The sequence below is a fragment of the Salmo salar genome, chromosome ssa03, assembly GCF_905237065.1.
Source record: "Salmo salar chromosome ssa03, Ssal_v3.1, whole genome shotgun sequence".
In the NCBI taxonomy this organism is placed as follows: domain Eukaryota; kingdom Metazoa; phylum Chordata; class Actinopteri; order Salmoniformes; family Salmonidae; genus Salmo; species Salmo salar.
The window spans coordinates 41574789-41593581 of record NC_059444.1 but is presented as its reverse complement, the minus strand read 5'-3'; the positions used below and the strand labels follow the sequence as shown (position 1 = coordinate 41593581).

General features: G+C 41.7%; 2 protein-coding genes across 11 annotated transcripts in view; one reads left to right on the top strand and one right to left on the bottom strand.

Moving 5' to 3' along the window:
* The window catches only part of LOC106600469 (signal peptide peptidase-like 2B), a 54867-nt gene extending 51723 nt beyond the window's left edge, over window positions 1–3144 (top strand). For all 4 annotated transcript variants that reach the window (XM_045714856.1, XM_045714855.1, XM_045714854.1 and 1 more), the window contains one exon: window positions 746–3144. In XM_045714856.1, coding sequence (XP_045570812.1) covers window positions 746–822 — 77 coding nt within the window. In that variant the 3' untranslated portion in view covers window positions 823–3144. The remainder of the gene's footprint in view (window positions 1–745) is intronic.
* A 1869-nt stretch (window positions 3145–5013) lies between these two features.
* Window positions 5014–18793, bottom strand: part of LOC106600508 (rho guanine nucleotide exchange factor 18) — a 29234-nt gene continuing 15454 nt past the window's right edge. For all 7 annotated transcript variants that reach the window (XM_014191915.2, XM_014191914.2, XM_014191916.2 and 4 more), the window contains exons 9-19: window positions 18246–18464; window positions 17831–17955; window positions 17615–17680; window positions 15136–15183; window positions 14785–14967; window positions 13758–13910; window positions 13422–13550; window positions 13098–13298; window positions 9014–9212; window positions 7179–7283; window positions 5014–7015 (exon numbers count right to left, since the gene is read on the bottom strand). In XM_014191915.2, the coding sequence (XP_014047390.1) occupies window positions 6834–7015; window positions 7179–7283; window positions 9014–9212; window positions 13098–13298; window positions 13422–13550; window positions 13758–13910; window positions 14785–14967; window positions 15136–15183; window positions 17615–17680; window positions 17831–17955; window positions 18246–18464 (1610 nt within the window). In that variant the 3' untranslated portion in view covers window positions 5014–6833. The remainder of the gene's footprint in view (window positions 7016–7178; window positions 7284–9013; window positions 9213–13097; window positions 13299–13421; window positions 13551–13757; window positions 13911–14784; window positions 14968–15135; window positions 15184–17614; window positions 17681–17830; window positions 17956–18245; window positions 18465–18793) is intronic.

The following is an 18793-nucleotide window of genomic DNA, read 5'->3' as shown; positions in this document are numbered from 1 at the left end:
AACTGACTTGCCTTGTTAAATAACTAAAAAATGTGTGTTTAAAGATGTCTCCTCTCTAACACCCAGGAAGCTCCGATTCCAAACTCCCATTAGAGAGCTCTGCAAACGTTGTCAAAATACGATCGTTACTCACCAAATATGGAGTTTCTCTGAGCAATCTTCATTTACTCCCATTACGGCCAGCATGTCCGTCTAAAAAAATATACAAGAACCCGAAAAAAATTATCTTCAGTACCTTCAATGTATTCTGCTGTTGTAGACTTCCGACCTGTGCATTGCAGTAATGAGTGATTGCAGGTGCCAAATAGGCATTTTTTTTGGTTGCTTGTACATTTTTATTTAGACCTTTTTTGGAAGTACATACTGGCCGTAACAGAAGTAAATGAAGATAGTTTCTCAACGAAACTCCATATTTGGTGAGGAACAAACTCTTGCGGAGCTGTCTAATCGGAGTTTGAATCAGAGGTTCCTGGGCGTTAGAGACACCTACTCATCGTCAAAATCTTTAATGCACAGATACTAGAGCACTAACAAGCTTGCTATAGTAGCACACTCCTCCAGTCAGTGGGTTGCTGTGATAATAGAAATACAATGAAGGTTTTATTTAGTCCATTGATCTAGAATTGACTTGTTGACAGAGGAATGGCAGTATGTTTTGGTATTCTGCATAAACTGTCTTGTGTGCTTATTGTCTCAGACTAGCTCCACAGTGGTCTGATATCTCTCCTCTGTTTGTCCCTATCAGCCTCCCATAGTTCTGCAACCAATCAACTGTACGCAAACCCCAGGACCACCCATAGAGGAGCCCCTCACCAATCCTGAACTACAAGGTCCTGAAGCAGAGTGAGGACCCTCTTCCTCCCCCACTTCAGGACACACCCCCTTCAGATGCCAGCAAATCAGAATAAAGGATTTCTAGGATGCCAATTTCTTATTCATTTAGTTTCTATAGTTTTTTTAGTTTTTTTTACAAAGGTTCTCAATGGAACTTTATACATTTGTAACGGACAGAAATTCTGAACATTTCAGTGCACTTGGTGTGTAAAGAGGAAGGGAGGATGGATGAAAGGGAAGAATGGATGAGCGGGACGGAAAGAGGGAACCCAACCTACAGTGGCTGTTCTTCATAGCCTTGGGGCGGCAGGATCAGCCATGGGAGTCCTGGTAAATGAGCCAGACCTAACCCAGGCTAAAAAACACTAAGCCAGGCTGAGGCAGGGAAAGAGCACAATATTGCTTCGACCTACGCTGACCTAGTCCCTCGTTACCATTGTCGTAGAAATTCTAACGAAAAGGAAGAGACCTGATTCTTCAAACAACTTAATTATAAGATTTGCAAAAACGGAGCGGTTAAGTCACTCAATTGTGCAGATTTTGGAGCCCAACGAACAGTTGGGTCTCAGCTTTTATATGAAAGTACAACCTCTTGGTATATGTGGCAGTTAGTAGATGTATTTACAGGGGCGGGGAACAGTGTGTAAAAGGCAATTAGTTTGTCTGTGCAGATTAAGATAGACGGTTAAGCCCTCGTGATAACGGCATTTGCCACAGCTCACACTATATGTGCTCATTTCTGAAAGTTTCCACACAGCTGAGTTCTGGCAGATAGATAAAATGTGATGTCGCATGCTGCGTTTGCACCCAAACGGCTCTTAGCTGTCGACAAGATTGTATCAGGGAAAAAAACACTAGCATATAACAATAGACAATTCTCTAAGTAAAAAGTATGTCTAATTTTCTCACCACACCATACACTATGCCAAAGTCTTGTTCCCTTCTCAGCTATTCCAATCAGACATGAGGTAGGTTGGAAATAAAGGTTTACACTAACCAACATCCCTGGCCCTTCCCACATGAGTTAGACCCCCGTGACTGAAATTGAGTCACACCACTATAGATGGCCTACTCTGCCCTGTTCAACCCCATATGATGTGGTAGCCGATTATGTTCATGCATCTCCCATGTAGTCAGCTTGAATCGCATCCAATACACATGACCTGCCCTGCTCAACTCCCTACCCTCGACACCATCCTGTTCAGTTTGTCTCCCCCACCAATTCTATGCAGAAAAGCATTCAACAATTTTTACATTTTACTCTTTATTTAACCAGGTGAGTCCCATTGAATCTCTTTTTTTTAATGGAGGCCTGGCAGCCATTATAATCTACACTACTAGAAGGTCAATATGGGCATTCTAAATTACACCCTGTTCCCTAAATAGGGCCCTGGTCAAAAGCCATGAAGAACGAAAGAGCCACACTACGGCCTGTCCTCTATACATCAAAGATGACTGAAGTATCAGACATACCCTTTTTCATGTGGTGCTATCATGGATTCTCAACCAGCCAAAGGTATAGGATAATAATGATTTTTGATTTAGGGCATAAAGGGACACTTTCCTAGTGTACTAAAAAGCAAGCTTTGTGGAGAATCTTCATGTAAAGTGTTTATAAATCCAGAATAACACTTAATCTGTGTCTGGGAAATCTTCCCAAAATATATATATATATTTTTTATCTTACCTTTGCTTGCTATAGGTTTGGTTTGATCCAGGCTGTCTTTTATATACATTTAAGGTTGCAACAATTAATGTTGTCCCCACTCTTTTTCCAGTAGATGTTGTGGTTCCACTTTATATTAGGTGTAAACCCATGTACTGTATGTGTTTAATTACATTGTAGGCAGCTAGGAAAACATTCTTACATAGTACTTACAACTTAAATTGTTTACCTAATTCATTACACGAACTACTTACCAGTACGTAACTACCATATAAACACATGGGTTATAAGGAGACTTAGGGCTCGATTCAATTCATATCACAAGTTCAGCGCTATAGCACAATTGAAATTGAAAGGCAACATTCTCGCTGCATTCATGGTAAACGCTGTATATAATGGCTCAATCTGAAATTACCTTTATTTCAAGTGCGCAATAGTGCTGAACTTCAGCAATACGGATTGAATCAAACCCCCTAGATTGATCGATTTGGTTATAATATTCAATATTGTCTTAAATGGGTTTTGGCCTTACTTGTATCCATGGTTACAATTTGAATGTCTCTGTGCATATTGCTTTATGAAGACAGAGTACTGTGTTCATGCTGTGTTAGTTTGTTTCTTAATTAAACTACGATAAGTGATCATTTTGATGTTGTTTGGTGGGTGTCTCATAATAATTACCAACCGTCTCAATTCTCTAGTGACTTACTCGATACATTTGCACAATATTTTTGTCTGGATCCCAAATGGTACCCTAGTTCCTATACAGTCCACTACTTTTGACCATGGTCTAAACTGGCGGGCTGCATGTCCCCCCCCTTTTGTAGGCCCTCGGACAAATAAAAAAATATGATTTTTTTGTAACTCAGTCGGGGTCTCAACCAAGTTAGAATAATACAATACACAAGGACCAATAAAAAAATGTGGTTGCGAATCAGCAGTCACTCAATTGGCCCATGTCAGCTAAATCTTTAAGACTGGTACATTAGTTTAGCGGCCAGCTATCTAAACTTATCGTAAGCATGGTCTAATTACCGACAGGGTGGAGCCATTGATCATCAGTTATATTAACTGCAAACATGGGGCCTCCTGAGTGGTGCAGCGGTCGAAGGCACTGCATCGCAGTGCTTGAGGTGTCACTACAGACCCGGGTTCGATCCCAGGCTGTGTCACAACCGGCCGTGACCTGGAGTCCCATAGGGCGGTGCACAATTGGCCCAGCGTCGTCCAGGTTTGGGTATGTTTGGCCGGGGGTCTTTACTTGGCTCATAGCGCTCTAGCGAATCCTTGTGGCGGGCCGGGCACCTGCAGGCTGACGTCGGTAGTCAGTTGAACGGTGTTTCCGACACATTGGTGCGGCTGGCTTCCGGGTTAAGCGGGTGGGTGTTAAGAAGCGCGGTTAGGTGGGTCATGTTTCGGAGGACGCATGACTCGACGTTCGCCTCTCCCAACCCCTTTGGGGAGTTGAAGCAATGAAACAAGATCGTAATTGGATATCACGAAAATGGGGAGAAAAATTCAATAAAAAAGCGAACTTTTGCCTACATCCTATGGCAAAATGTGCAGAATTCCAGGAAAGGAACGTTAAAACGTAAATTCTTTTTGCTGTCACGAGGGTGGGTTACTAAAATGTTTTGGTCGCAGTGTGTGTTGGGGGTGTACGCAAGCACAGCAGCCCTAAACAAAGAGTTGCAGTCAGTTTTACCTTAGATTGTATAATGTCATGGTCAAAACATATTGATTCAAGAGTTGTGAAGATGGGGAGAGGTCTGTCTGTCTTTTTTTGACAACACACACAAAGCAAGTCCTGCAGGCTCAAGTTTTATCTTAACTTGATTATTGTCCAGTCATATGGTCAAGTGCTGCAAAGAAGGCCCTAGTTAAGCTGCAGCTGGCCCAGAACAGAGCAGCACATTTTGCTCTTAATTGTAATTAGAGGGTTAATATCAATAATATGTATGCCAGTCTCTCTTGGCTAAGAGTTGAGGAAAGACTGACTGCATCAATTCTTGTTTTTATAAGAAACATGAATGTGTTAAATTCCAGATTGTTTGCATAGTCAACTTACACACACACTTACCCCACCAGTGGTCTTTTCACAGTCCCCAGGTTCAGAACAAATTCAAGGAAACGTACAGTATTATACAGAGCCATGATTGCATGGAACTCACTTCCATCTCATATAGCGCAAGTGAGCAACAAACTTGGTTTAAAAAAACAAAAGCAACACCTCACAACGCCTCTCCATGTGACCTTTCTGTGTATGTACTGACATGAAATGTGTAACTGATAGATGCAAACAAACATGTTAATGTTTTTAAATGTAAATTGTAAAGTATTTTGTCTGTATTGTCTTGGACCCCAGTAAGACTAGCTGTCACAATTGGCATCGACTAATGGGGATCCTAATTAAATCACTATTTCAGGCTGCTGTTTTAGACTGGAAAGGGTAGGAGGGGAGTAATTCGGAAATGACATTGACTCGACAGCCTTGGCAATGCTGGCTACATACATCATGGTTCTTTGTTTTTATTATTTCTATCAGCTGTGGATGGGAAGAACAACAACAGTTCAGCAGGACAATGATATTACAACAGAATAGTCAGACCATAGAGATCTACAGTGCCTTCAGAAAGTAGGTGTGCTGTCATGTGCCTTTTTCTCAGATGTGTTTTCCGTCTGGCCATCCTCCCATAAAGCCCAGATTGGTGAAGTGCTGTAGAGAATGTTGTCCTTCTGGCAGGTTCTCCCATCTCAGCCAAGGAATTCTGTAGTTCTGTCAGAGTGGTCATAGCCTCCCTTGTTGCTCAGTTTGGACGGAAGGCCAACTCTAGGCAGAGTCTAGGTAGTTCCATATTTTTCAATTTCCCAATGATAGAGACCACGGTGCTCTTGGAAACTTTCAACACTCTAGAAATAGTTTTATACGCGTCCCCAGATATATACCTCATCACAATTTTATCTCAGATCTAAGGACAGTTCCTTGGACTTCATAGTATAGTTTCTTCTCTGACATGCACTGTCAACTGCGGGACCTTATATAAACAGGTGTGTTTCTTTCAAATTCATGTCCAAACAATTTAGCCAAGTTGTCGTGACGTCTCAAGGATAATCAAAGAAAATTGGATGCACCTGAGCTCGATTTGGAGTGTCATAGCAAAGGGGTATGAATACTTCGATTTCTGAATTACATTTGCAAAACCATTTTTTTTTTTTTACATGTTTTCACTCATTATGGGGTATTGTTTGCAGTTGGGTGAGAAAAACAAAAATGTTATCAATTTTGAATTCAGGCTGTAACCCAACAAAATGTGGAATAAGTCAAGGGGTATGAAAACGTTCTGAAGGCACTGTATATAACGTGTTCTAATTCTATTTATGTGTTCACTGGAAGTCGTGAGCAACATAATTCACAAATCCTTCCAAACAACCTCCCCAATATTAAAACATAATAATGAAACTTTTTGAATTAAGTTACCTTGGTTCCCAGAACATAACCTTGTTACAGTTACACAATGAGCAAAAAGGAAAAACTATTTGCTCCAGTTCAAACTGAACACAGAGTGTCCAAACATTTCTGTACATTCACGCACACAGGGAAGCTGTGTGGTAAAACTTGACTTACTACAATCCATTTTGAGCGTTGATATCGCGTGGTCAGGCCTTCTGCATTCAACATTCCACCAAGTGCACAAACTGTCATGACACCCATTCCTGTCTCCCTCATGACAGAAACCACAGTAGAATTGGCATCATTTATGTCCAGTAGTCATTATTATTCAGTGTTAAAATACACCATAACCCCATACAGTTAATATTCCCTCTAACAGATAAAGCTACATTTACTTCCATACATTCTATGACAAATGCATTATTTTCATTAAGACATTCTGATTTCAAGCAGCAGGTCAACTATATAGATTAGAGTAGTTTCTAATGTGCTCTGAGAATAAAACGTGCTTGGCACCTCAGATCTGTAAACAAGTTAAAATAATAAACAGCTTCCTAACAACACCGCTCAACATGAATAAGAATCCTTTAAAAGTAAAGACCTTGAGTGGTTAGAGACACTTCCTCTTAAACCATGACAGAAACACTCATCAGAACAATATAAATGTCTTTGGAAATTCAACAGGCACTCAAGAAGTACAAGGAATTAGAAAAGCCAAATCAGTCAAAATATTTTAAAAATCACATCTTTACTTTGATCAGAACAGACTGCTTTGGCGGGCCAAATAAAATCACTTATGGACCGGTTTTGGCACACAGGCACCCAATTGCAGACCCCTGGCATAGGCCCTATGAGTTAGGGTTTTGGTCTTACCCTGTGTCCTTACAGGTAGATTACGCGTTCCTTGGTTGGTTTGCTTGCTATGTCTTTTGGGAAGGGTGGAGGATGGGGAGGTTCGGGTGGAGGGAAGTGGATCTGGCTGTTCCTCCTCATGCTGCTGCTGGACAATAGGTTCTGGGAGTGCTTGGCATTGAACAGAGGCTCTGGAGGACTAAGGAAACGATCTGAGGAGGGATAACAACATTGGGTTAACTTACTCATCGTGTGTCTGTACATGTGTGCAGGCGTGCGCCATGTTAATTTAGATCCTGAGACGTTAAAACATATCTCCAGTCATGGTAATAATCTGATAATGTGTATCTGGAAATCCCGAGGTTCTCATCTTACCTGATTGGTAGCTCCTGTGAGGACTCACAGTCCTCTTCCCTCGCAGACTCCCGCACTCTTTTCTTGTCACTCTGATCGGCACCACCTGAGACATGTCTATAGATGCTGCAGGAAGAAAGACAACTACTCACTCCCTAACAGATAGAAAATATCAACAGTGGAGGTAAATGTTATAATTTGCTCAAAGATCTGACATCATGATCCCACCAGTGGTGGTTGGTGCTGTTGGTGAGCATGGCCTTATTTCTATAACAGCATTTTGGATGACTGTCATTCGTGTCCCATTCACCCAGTTCAATGTAACATCGATAGATTTAGGCTACTACATGATACTTGAATTCTCCCTATGCCCATGAGGTTGCTACAACCTAGTCTATGAATGAAAGTTTACAATGTAGGTGCACAGTTGCAAACAAGAGTTTCTATTGGACAAATTCAGGTATGTTTATCCCTGTTTGGTTCCGTTTGCTTCCGTTTAAGAAACGTTTTCCAACAGAATCGGCAGAATGAATACACCCCTGATCACACGCAAACAGTTCACTTTCATAGCTTGTTGTATTTCGTCTCACATCTACCCACTCTCTTCCTCTCACCTTTTCCCTTCGCTTGTGGACTTCAATGCACAACACATCAGCTGTCTGTGACCAGGGGGGAAATGTCCAAGCTAAACCTTCATATCATAACCCATACACACAGCCTACATCGTTGTCACCATATTAGCTAAAGTAACGTCATAGTCAACATAGCTAATAGAACTAATGTGTTAGTAAACCCACTACAAACATGCAGTACAGTGTACAGTCAGTAAGCAGTTTAGAAGGCAGGTCCCGGTGGCAATAAATTAGTCAAACCAAAAGCTTACCTTGACTTGAAAGAGTTCCAGTGTTGGACAGTCATAGCCAGCTAGCTAACATAGCATCCCTCTGTTTGAGCCGGGTGTTTGAGTAGGCTAAACTAGCTAGCTGCATTTGCTCCTGCATTTGTTAAGAAATGCATTTGTTCAAACTGTTCAACTATTGTCATCTTTCTCTCTCCGAGTCAACTACTCACCAAATTGTATGCACTGCAGTGTTAGCTAGCTGTAGCTTAGGCTTTCAGTACTAGATTCCTTTTCTGATCCTTTGCTTGGGTGGACAACATGTCAGTTCATGCTGCAAGAGCTCTGAGGTTGGAGGATGTCCTCCGGAAGTTGTCATAATTTCTGTGTAACAGTGGAGGCTGCTGAGGGGAGGACGGCTCATAATAATGGCTGGAACGGAGTAAATGGAATGGCATCAAACACATGGAAAGGATGTGTTTAATGTATTTGATACCATTCCACTAATTCCGCTACAGCCATTACCATGAGCCCCTGTCCTCCCCAATTAAGGTGACACCAACCTCCTGTGCTGTGTAAATCTATGGAAAGCGTTGAGAACCTTGAGCCTCTTAGGTTTTGCATTGAAGTCAGTGTACCCAGACGAGGACAGAAGCTAGATGTCCTCCGGCTACACCATGGTGCTACCATACAGAGTGCTGTTGAGGCTACTGAAGACCTTCATTGCAAAACAGTGTGTTTTAATCTATTATTTGATGACTAAATTTGAATATATTTAGTATAGGATAACTTTTTATGTTTCACTATTTCTATAAAATTCACTGAGGATGGTCCTCCCCTTCCTCCTCTGAGGAGCCTTCCCACTCAGCCTGATGAAGAGCCTTTGTCTTCAATACATTGCTAATAAAAACTATAGGAGCATCTAACCATCCAGTGTGTGGGTAGTTTTCTTATGTGATCATTTCTACCATGTCTGTAATGAAGTATTCTGTTATATTCTACAGTGCTGTGTTCTGACCTGCACTATGCATTCGCTGGTGCGATCCCTTTTTTCTGCTCTTCTCCTTGCCCTTGCTGCTGAGGGTAGCCAGCTTGGTGGGGATCTGCTGCTGCACAGCCCCTGGCTTGTGGACCACCTGGTCGGTGGTGCTGATCAGGTGAATGGGAACCTCCGCTTTAGGGGGCGCAGGGCTGATGCTCTCCCTATGAAGGGGCACCTACAATACAATAATGTAAAGTTATGTAAAGTATTACGAAATACCGACGGTATGATTTTGTGGGGGAACCCCCGCCCCGTGCAGGGGGTGCGTGCTACGCCACTGTTTATAACAACCTATAAATGTAACTATAGGAAATTAAGATGTGTCAAATAAATTACAGTGTGTTCAGAAAGTATTCACACCCCCTGACTTTTTCCTCATTTTGTTGTTACAGCCTGATTAAATTGAGATTGTGTGTAGGCCAGTAACACACAATACCCCATAATGTCAAAGTGGAATTATGTTTAGACATTTTTACAAATTAATTAAAAATTTAAAGCTGAAATGTTTTCTCCCTCTGTTATGGCAATCCTAAATAGGTTCAGGAGGAAACATTTGCTTAACAAGTCACATTGTTAAGTTGCATGGACTCACTCTGTGTGCAATAATAGTGTTTAACATGATATTTGAATGACTACCTCATCTCTGTACCACACACACATACAATTATCTGTAAGGTCCCTCAGTCGAGGAGTGAATTTCAAACACAGATTCAACCACAAAGACCAGGAAAATGTTCCAATGCCTCGCGAAGAAGGGCACCTATTGGTAGATGGCTAAAAAAAAAAAACAGACATTGAATATCCGTTTGAGCATGGTGAAGTTATTAATTACACTTTGGATTGTGTATCATTACACCCAGCCACTACAAACATACAGTCATCCTTCCAAACTCAGTTGCCTGAGAGGAAGGAAAATGCTCAGGGATTTTACCATGAGGTCAATTCTGACTTTACAAATGTTCAACAGTTTAATGGCTGTGATAGGAGAAAACGGAGGATGGATCAACATTGTAGTTACTCCACAATACTAACCTAAATGACAGAGTGATAATTTTTTTTAACCTGTTAGGGCTAGGGGGCAGCATTTGCACGTCTGGATAAAAATTTTTTACCCGATTTAATCTGGTTACTAACCCTACCCAGTAACTAGAATATGCATATACTTATTATATATGGATAGAAAACACTCTAAAGTTTCTAAAACTGTTTGAATGGTGTCTGTGAGTATAACAGAACTCATTTGGCAGGCAAAACCCTGAGACATTTTCTGACAGGAAGTGGATACCTGATGTGTTGTATTACCTTTAAACCTATCCCATTGAAAAACACAGGGGCTGAGGAATATTTTGGCACTTCCTATTGCTTCCACTAGATGTCACCAGCCTTTACAAAGTGTTTTGAGTCTTCTGGAGGGAGATCTGACCGAACAAGAGCCATGGAACGATGATGTCCCATTAGACACCTGGCGCGAGTTCATGTTGGGTACCCTCGTTCCAATACGTTATAAAAGAGTATGCATTCGTCCACCTTGAATATTATTCATGTTCTGGTTAAAAAAGGCCCTAATGATTTATGCTATACAACGTTTGACATGTTTGAACGAACGTAAATATATTTTTTCCCCTCGTTCATGATGAGAAGTCCGGCTGGCTTAGATCATGTGCTAACAAGACGGAGATTTTTGGACATAAATGATGAGCTTTTTTGAACAAAACTACATTCGTTATGGACCTGTGATACCTGGAAGTGACATCTGATGAAGAGAATCAAAGGTAATGGATTATTTACATAGTATTTTCGATTTTAGATCTCCCCAACATGACGTCTAGTCTGTATCGCAACGCGTATTTTTCTGGGCGCAGTGCTCAGATTATTGCAAAGTGTGATTTCCCAGTAAGGTTATTTTTAAATCTGGCAAGTTGATTGCGTTCAAGAGATGTAAATCTATAATTCTTTAAATGACAATATAATATTTTACCAATGTTTTCTAATTTTAATGATTTAATTTGTGACGCTGACTTGACTGCCGGTTATTGGAGGAAACGATTTCCTCAACATCAATGCCATAGTAAAACGCTGTTTTTGGATATAAATATGAACTTGATAGAACTAAAAATGCATGCATTGTCTAACATAATGTCCTAGGAGTGTCATCTGATGGAGATTGTAAAAGGTTAGTGCATCATTTTAGCTGGTTTTATGGTTTTGGTGACCCTGTCTTTGAATTGACAAAACATTACACACAACTCTTGTAAATGTACTGTCCTAACATACTCTAAATTTATGCTTTCGCCGTAAAACCTTTTTGAAATCGTAAAACGTGGTTAGATTAAGGAGATGTTTATCTTTCAAAGGGTGTAAAATCGTTGTATGTTTGAAAAATTTGAATTTTGACATTTATTTGGATTCAAATTTGCCGCTCTTGAAATGCACCTGCTGTTGATGGAGTGCACCACGGGTGGCACGCTAGCGTCCCACCTAGCCCATAGAGGTTAAATTGTATCTCCTGAATTCAAAGTGTTATGTTTGAGGCAAATCCAACACATTACAGAGTACCACTCTTCATATTTTCAAGCATGGTGGTGGTTGTATCATGTCATGGTATGCGTTTCATCAGCAAGGACTGGGGAGTTTTTCAGGATAAAAATAAACCTAATGGAGCTCAGCAAAGGCAAAATCCCAGAGGAAAACCTGGTTCAGTCTGCTTTCCACCAGACACTGGTAGATGAATTCACCTTTCAGCAGGACAATCTACACTGGAGTTGCTTACCAAGAAGACAGTGAATGTTCCTGAGTGGCCAGGTAATAGTTTTGACTTAAATCTACTTCAAAATCTAATGGCAAGACCTGAAAATGGTTGTCCATCAAAGATCAACAACCAATTTGAGCTTGAAGAACTTTGAAAAGAATAATGGGCAAATGTTGCACAATTCAGGTGTGGAAAGTTCTTTGAGACTTACCCAGAAAGACTCACAGCTGTAATCACTGCCAAAGGTGCTTCTACAAAGTATTGACTCAGGGGTGTGAATACTTACAGTATGTAAATTGTTTATTTCTGTATTTCATTTTCAATAACTGCGCAAACATTTCTAAGAACATGTTTTCACTTTGTCATTATGGGGTATTGTGTGTAGATGGGTGAGAGTTTTATTTTATTTAATCAATTTTGAATTCAGGCTGTAACAATAAAAAGTGGGAAAAGCCAAGGGGTTTGAATACTTTCTGAAGGCACTGTATATCCAGCTCAGGGCTCCATCTAGGCATTTGGTTTGCTAAATTGCTAGCTAAGTGGCTATATGTCAAAATCAAGCTTCTTGTTTACAGCAGACACATTTAATCTCCTCCTGGATCAAGATCCATGTTGCCTTAATTGTTTGTGCATCAATATTATTCGTAATTGTTTTTAGATGTTATTTTTTGAAATGGCATCCCTTGTGTGCACTTCTGGTAATACCGTATACTGCGGGTGGTACAGAAAATGTATGACGCTATGAAAATCTGAATACCACCCGACCATAGTTGTCAGAGATGATTGGTTGTTAGATTAAGTCAATGCTTATGCTCTGGGAGTTTCTCCTGCTCTTTCTGTATTGGCTAACGAAGGCCAAGTTTGACGCATTGGTCCACCAGACTCGCTTTTGGGCGGAAGTGTCTGGGAACGAGATTATGAATACTGGGAAACGAGTTACAACACACAGCTACAGTGATCAAACTCGTAAGAGTGTTGTATCGAGTGTACCATCTGATAGGGAACTTTGTCACTTTTCATGGAAATGCATTTTGTGAGGTCAGCATACAAAATATCAATACACTACAGTACAACAAATAGAATACAAAAATGCTGGAAGGTGAACACACATATTCACATAGTCCTGTGGATAGGGTTTGCAAAGTACTGTTAACTTTTCCAAAATTCTGCAGTTTTCCAGAAATCTTCTACTTCTCATATTTCCTATTTCTAGAATTGGGGAAAGTTGCCGGAATTTTCCAACCCTATCTGTGGTTGGTATACTGTCCATCCATGTAGTCTAGCCCACGTTACTTCCTAGCTACGTCTCACCTCCGGGGGCGGCTCCAGGAAGAAAGCTGTGACTAGAGAGGGGCTGGGTTGGACGTGGACCTTAGAGGCCGGGATGGGGGTCACGTCACCTCCCGTGGTCCAACCACCCATCAGGTCCCCTCGGAACGACTGGGAGAGGTCCCCTTGGAAGGAAGCAGAGTGGGGGAGGTCCCCTCGGAACGACTGGGAGTGGGGGAGAGCCTGAGGAGAAGAAGAGAATGACCAGATGACCTAAACATCCCATACATCAATATCTATAGATGCATAATTAACAGCCCTCTCACTATTGGTCCTCAGTCCTTAACGACCACACCACCTCCTCACCTGCTGAGTGTTGAAGTTAAAACTCCCAGGTTTGGCAATGGTCTTGTTCTTCTTCAACTTCATCTGTAAATCCAGGCGTTCCTTCTGTTTCTCCACAGTCCTTGTAGACTCCCTCAGCCTCTCCAGATCCTGTTGGTAAGGTACGTCACATGAACAATGGAAACATGCCAGCAGCACTCACTTGGATAAAATTGGCAATTGAAGCTTTGTTTTAATTTATTTTTAACTCTTAATAGACCACTTTACATTTTGGTCATTTAGCAGACACTCTTATCACAGTAAGACCACAATTGATATATTGTAACACTGTAGAATGTAACAAAACAAAGCAGAAACTTGTTGGTAGGTTTTTCTCCATCTCTCCAGCTCCCCCCTCTCCTCTGCTAGCTTCTCCTTCATTCTCCTACACTCCTCCTCTCTCTGTCTTAGCTCCGCCTCCAGGATCTCCGCCTGCAACTGGTGGCACTCCCGCTCCTCCTCCCAGCGAGCCTGAGAATGAGATGGATGAAATAGCAATGAGAGAAAAGTGAGATAGATAAGCAAGGGTGTCAAACTCATTACTCATTTGGGGCGGCAGCGTAGCCTAGTGGTTAGAGCGTTGGACTTGTAACCGAAAGGTTGCAAAATCGAATCCCCGAGCTGACAAGGTACAAAATCTGACATTCTGCCCCTGAACAAGGCAGTTAACGCACTGTTCCTAGGCCGTCACTGAAAATAAGAATTTGTTCTTAACTGACTTGCCTAGTTAAATAAAGGTAAAATAAATGTAAAAATGACATGGAGGCCTGAGTTTCTGCTGGAGCAACTAGAAAACCAGGCGAGGAAAGTTCCTAACTAAATCAGTGATCAATCAAGTACAAGGGAGAAGTAAAAACTATGCAGACACTCTGCCCTCCATGGAACAAGTTTGACACCAGTGAGGCAGAGAGATGAGATAGATATCATAGATAAACACAATAGATAGTTCAATTAATAGATCGAGGATTAAATCGAGATAAAAATAAAGACACAGAAAATCGCAAGTACCTGTGCACAGACAGACAGACAAGCAACATTCATCTAGCAGGTGTAACCGAATAACAAGATTGTATGCATACATATACAACATGTGGCTATATTTTGGTAAAAGCTGAAAGACGTAATAACTGATACAGTGTCTGCAGTTTAAAGCTCTATTCTAGCTACCTGTTCCTGATAGTGTCTGTTCCTGATGGTGTCGCTCTCTGTTTCTCTAACATAATAAACCATTTTCTACCTCAGGGTTTTAAACTGTGTTCTAGTCTGTGCTGTCTGCAGTTTGTGGAAGTTTGCCATCTCCTCTCTCCATTTCTATAATGTAATAAACTGTGTTCTAGTTCAGTACCTGTTCTTGTCTGTGCTGTGTCTGCAGCTTGTGGAAGTTAGCCATCTCCTCTCTCTGTTTCTCCATGTTACGTTGTTTCTCCTGCTCCAGGAGCACATTTCCACGAGGACGGCCCGGATGCTCACGCTCTGACAGCGAGGCACGCTGCAACTCAATGTGGCTGTCCTGCTGGGACACGATGGCCTACGGGGACGGGCAGGGAACAAACTTAACACCAGGAGTCAGAGGACAAACTGCAGACCAGGGGACGGGCAGGGGACACAGTTAAAACCTATCTAATAGTAAGATAAGACTGGTCAAACGTAGCAACTGTGTCTGTAAAATGTAAAGAATAGATACAGTATGTCTTACCAGCAGACTGTAGAGTTTCTGTGAGAGCAGCAGCACTCTGTCAAAGAACTGGGGAGAGAGAGATAGAAATAAGGTTGTGTAGCAGCTTTCGAATAGCCGTGAGAAAACCAATTGCAAGATTTGAGATGCACATCCCATCGTAAACTCAAGAATCCAAACAAATAAGTGCAAGGTAAACAAAAGGTTCCAGTATTCCAGGTATACAAATGAGATCAAGGTAAAACCTTTGCCATAACTTGTAGGCCTCACTTCCTGTTTCTATATACCCAATATGTGGATATCCGGGCAGGTCCACCCATACTTACAACTAATTGAGGATAGAGGGAGTAATTGGCCTATTAGAATGCAAATAATAGAGCATAACCAAATTAATGCATAAACCATATAGAGTGCCGTGAAAAATAATTTGCCCCCTTTCTGATTTTCTCTATTTTTGCATATTTTTGACACCGAATGTTATCAGATCTTCGACCAAAACCTGATGTTGGATAACGGGAACCTGAGTGAACAAATAACACAACATTTTGATAAAGTTATGCAATACCAAATGCCCCTGTGTGAAAAAAGAAATTGCCCCCTTACACTCATTAACTGGTTGTGCCATCTTTAGCTGCAATGACTGCAACCAAACACTTCGTAGAGTTGTTGATCATACTCACATTGCTGTGGAGGAATTTTGGCCCACTCTTCTTACTTTAACTTAGAAATATTTGTGGGTTTTCATGCATGAACTGCTCATTTCAGGTTCTGCCACAACATTTCAAATCAGGTTTAGGTCTGGACTTTGACTAGGCCATTCCAAAACTTTACATTTGTAGATTTTCAGCCATTCTGATGTAGAGTTGCTTCTGTGTTTTGGATAATTGTCTTGCTCCATGACCCAGCTACGCTTCAGCTTCAGCTCACGGATGGATAGCCTGACATTCTCCTTTAGAATTCTCTAATACAGGCCTCCCGAGTGGTGCAGCGGGCTAAGGTGTCACTACAGACCCGGGTTCGATCCCAGGCGGTGTCACAACCTGCCGTGATCAGGAGTCCCATAGGGCTACGCATAATTGGCCCAGCGTCGTCCGGGTTAGGGGAGGGTTTGGTCAGGGGTGCTTTACTTGGTTAATTGCTCTCTAGTGACTATGTGGCGGGCCGGGCGCCTGCAGGCTGACTTTGGTCATCAGTTGAACGGTGTATCCTCCGACACATTGGTGCTGTTAAGAAGCGAAGTTTGGTGGGTCATGACTCGACCTTTGCCTCCTGATCCCGTTGGGGAGTTGCAGCGATTGAGACAAGATCAAAATTGGGGAGAAAAAAATGAATAATACAATTCTATAATACAGAGCAGAAATCATGGTTCCTTCAATGATGGCAAGTCGTCCAGGTCCCGAGGCAGCAAAGCATCCCCAAAGCATCATTCTACCACCACCATGCTTGACCGTTGGTATGAGGTTCTTACTGTGGAATGCAGTGTTTGGTTTTCGTCAGACATAACGGGACCCATGTCGTCTAAAAAGTCGACTCAAGTTGGCCAAAAAGCACCTGGATGATTGTCAAGAATGTTCTATGGACAGATGTGTCAAAAGTGGAACGTTGTTACGTCTCTCGAAAACTAAACACTGCATTCCACAGTAAGAACCTCATACCAACAGTCAAGCATGGCGGTGGTAGTGTGATGGTTCGGGGTAGCTTTGCTGTCTCAGGACCTGGACGACTTGCCATCATTGAAGGAACCATGAATTCTGCTCTGTATCAGAGAATTCTAAAGGAGAACGTCAGGCTATCTGTCCGTGAGCTGAAGCTGAAGTACAGCTGGGTCATGCAGCAAGACAATGATCCAATACTCACAAGCAAGTCTACATCAGAATGGCTGAAAAGCAACATATTTAAAAGTTTTGGAATGGCCTTGTCAAAGTCCAGATTGAGATGTTGTGGCAGAACCTGAAACGAGCAGTTCATGCTCGAAAACCCACAAATGTTGTCGCTGAGTTACAACAGTTCTGCATGGAAGAGTGGGGCAAAATTTCTCCACAGCGATGTGAGAGACTGTTCAACAACTCTAGGAAGCGTTTGGTTGCAGTCATTGCAGCTAAAGATAGCACAACCAGTTATTGAGTAAGGGGGCAATTACTTTTTAACACAGGGGTTTTGGGTGTTGCACAACTTTGTTTATGAAATAAATGAAAACTTTTTTCATTCAGGTTCCTTTTATTTAATATTAGGATTTGGTTGAAGATCTGAAAACATTCGGTGTCAAAAATATGCAAAAATAGAGAAAATCAGAAAGGGGGTAAATATTTTTCACAGCACTGTAAATAAATTAAATGATCCTTAAATATAAATATTTTCTAATAGAAATATTTGCATAACTAATAAAATACAAAAACTTGCTCCAACAGGCTAGCACAATAAAAAAAAATGTGACTGCAGATATTCATGAACCTAAACATCACGATTTGTTCAGACTTCAGAGTCATCAAGCAACACTTACCTCAGCTTCAGGAAAGGATGGATTTGGGCATGGAGAAGTCCAGTATGATGCTGGTGACTCATCAGCCTGTAATCACAATACCATAAATCAGACGAACTAAACCAGTTAATACCTCCCTCCCTCTCTCTCTGAGGAGAAAACAAGAGCACACTTGTAGGAGGGAACAAGTGCCCACTTGGAAGTGAAAGGGAGAGAATGGGACAGCCAGTCACTCACCGACAGTTCCAGACTCTCTGACTGGTCAAGATCCTGTAGCTGGGGGTCAGAGTTTGAATGCTGACCTCTGTCTAGAGGTTGTACCGCCACACTGCCTGGCCGTTCTCCCGCCTGTATATTACTATCTGGAAAACATGCACAGCAAATGTTGAACAAATCATGTTCAACTGTGTTCCAAAGAAAACACTGGATTTGTGAGATAAGAGGAATGATACAGTATGACCAGATATGAATACGAACAGTGGTATAATAAAGGAAAGGGAAGGGAGATACCTAGTCAGTTGTACAACTGAATGCATTCAACTGAAATGTGTCTTCATCATTTAACCCAACCCCTCTGAATCAGAGAGGTGTGGGGGTCAATCCAGCAACCATAGTCCATCTATATGAGTTGTAGACTGAGCGGTAGACTTACTCTTCATAGGGGGTAAGGGATTGCAGACATAGCGCCCTAAGGTTTCGGCTCTCCTGAGTGCCGCCAGGTTCCGCAGCCCACCAAGGCCTAGCCCCCCTCGAAGGAGCTGTAGATCTTCTGGCCTCAAACTGTATCCCCCTGATACCAGGAAGTCCTCTGGAGGGGGGTAGGGGTCTCTCAGAGTCACACCGGACAGGAGAAGGTTCTGCAGATTCTCCACTGAAGAGAGAAGAAGAAACTAAAAGCTGATTATCTGACTGACAAGCTGACATCGGATTCTCATGGTGGGTCAATAAGTATTTACAATTGAAGTTGGAAGTTTACATACACTTAGGTTGGAGTCATTAAATCTCGTTTTTCACCCACTCCACAAATTTCTTGTTAACCAACTATAGTTTTGGCAAGTCAGTTAGGACATCTACTTTGTGCATGACAGAAGTCATTTTTACAACAATTGTTTACAGACAGATTATTTCACTTATACTTCACTGTATCACAATTCCAGTGGGTCAGAAGTTTACATACACTGAGTTGACTGTGCCTTTAAA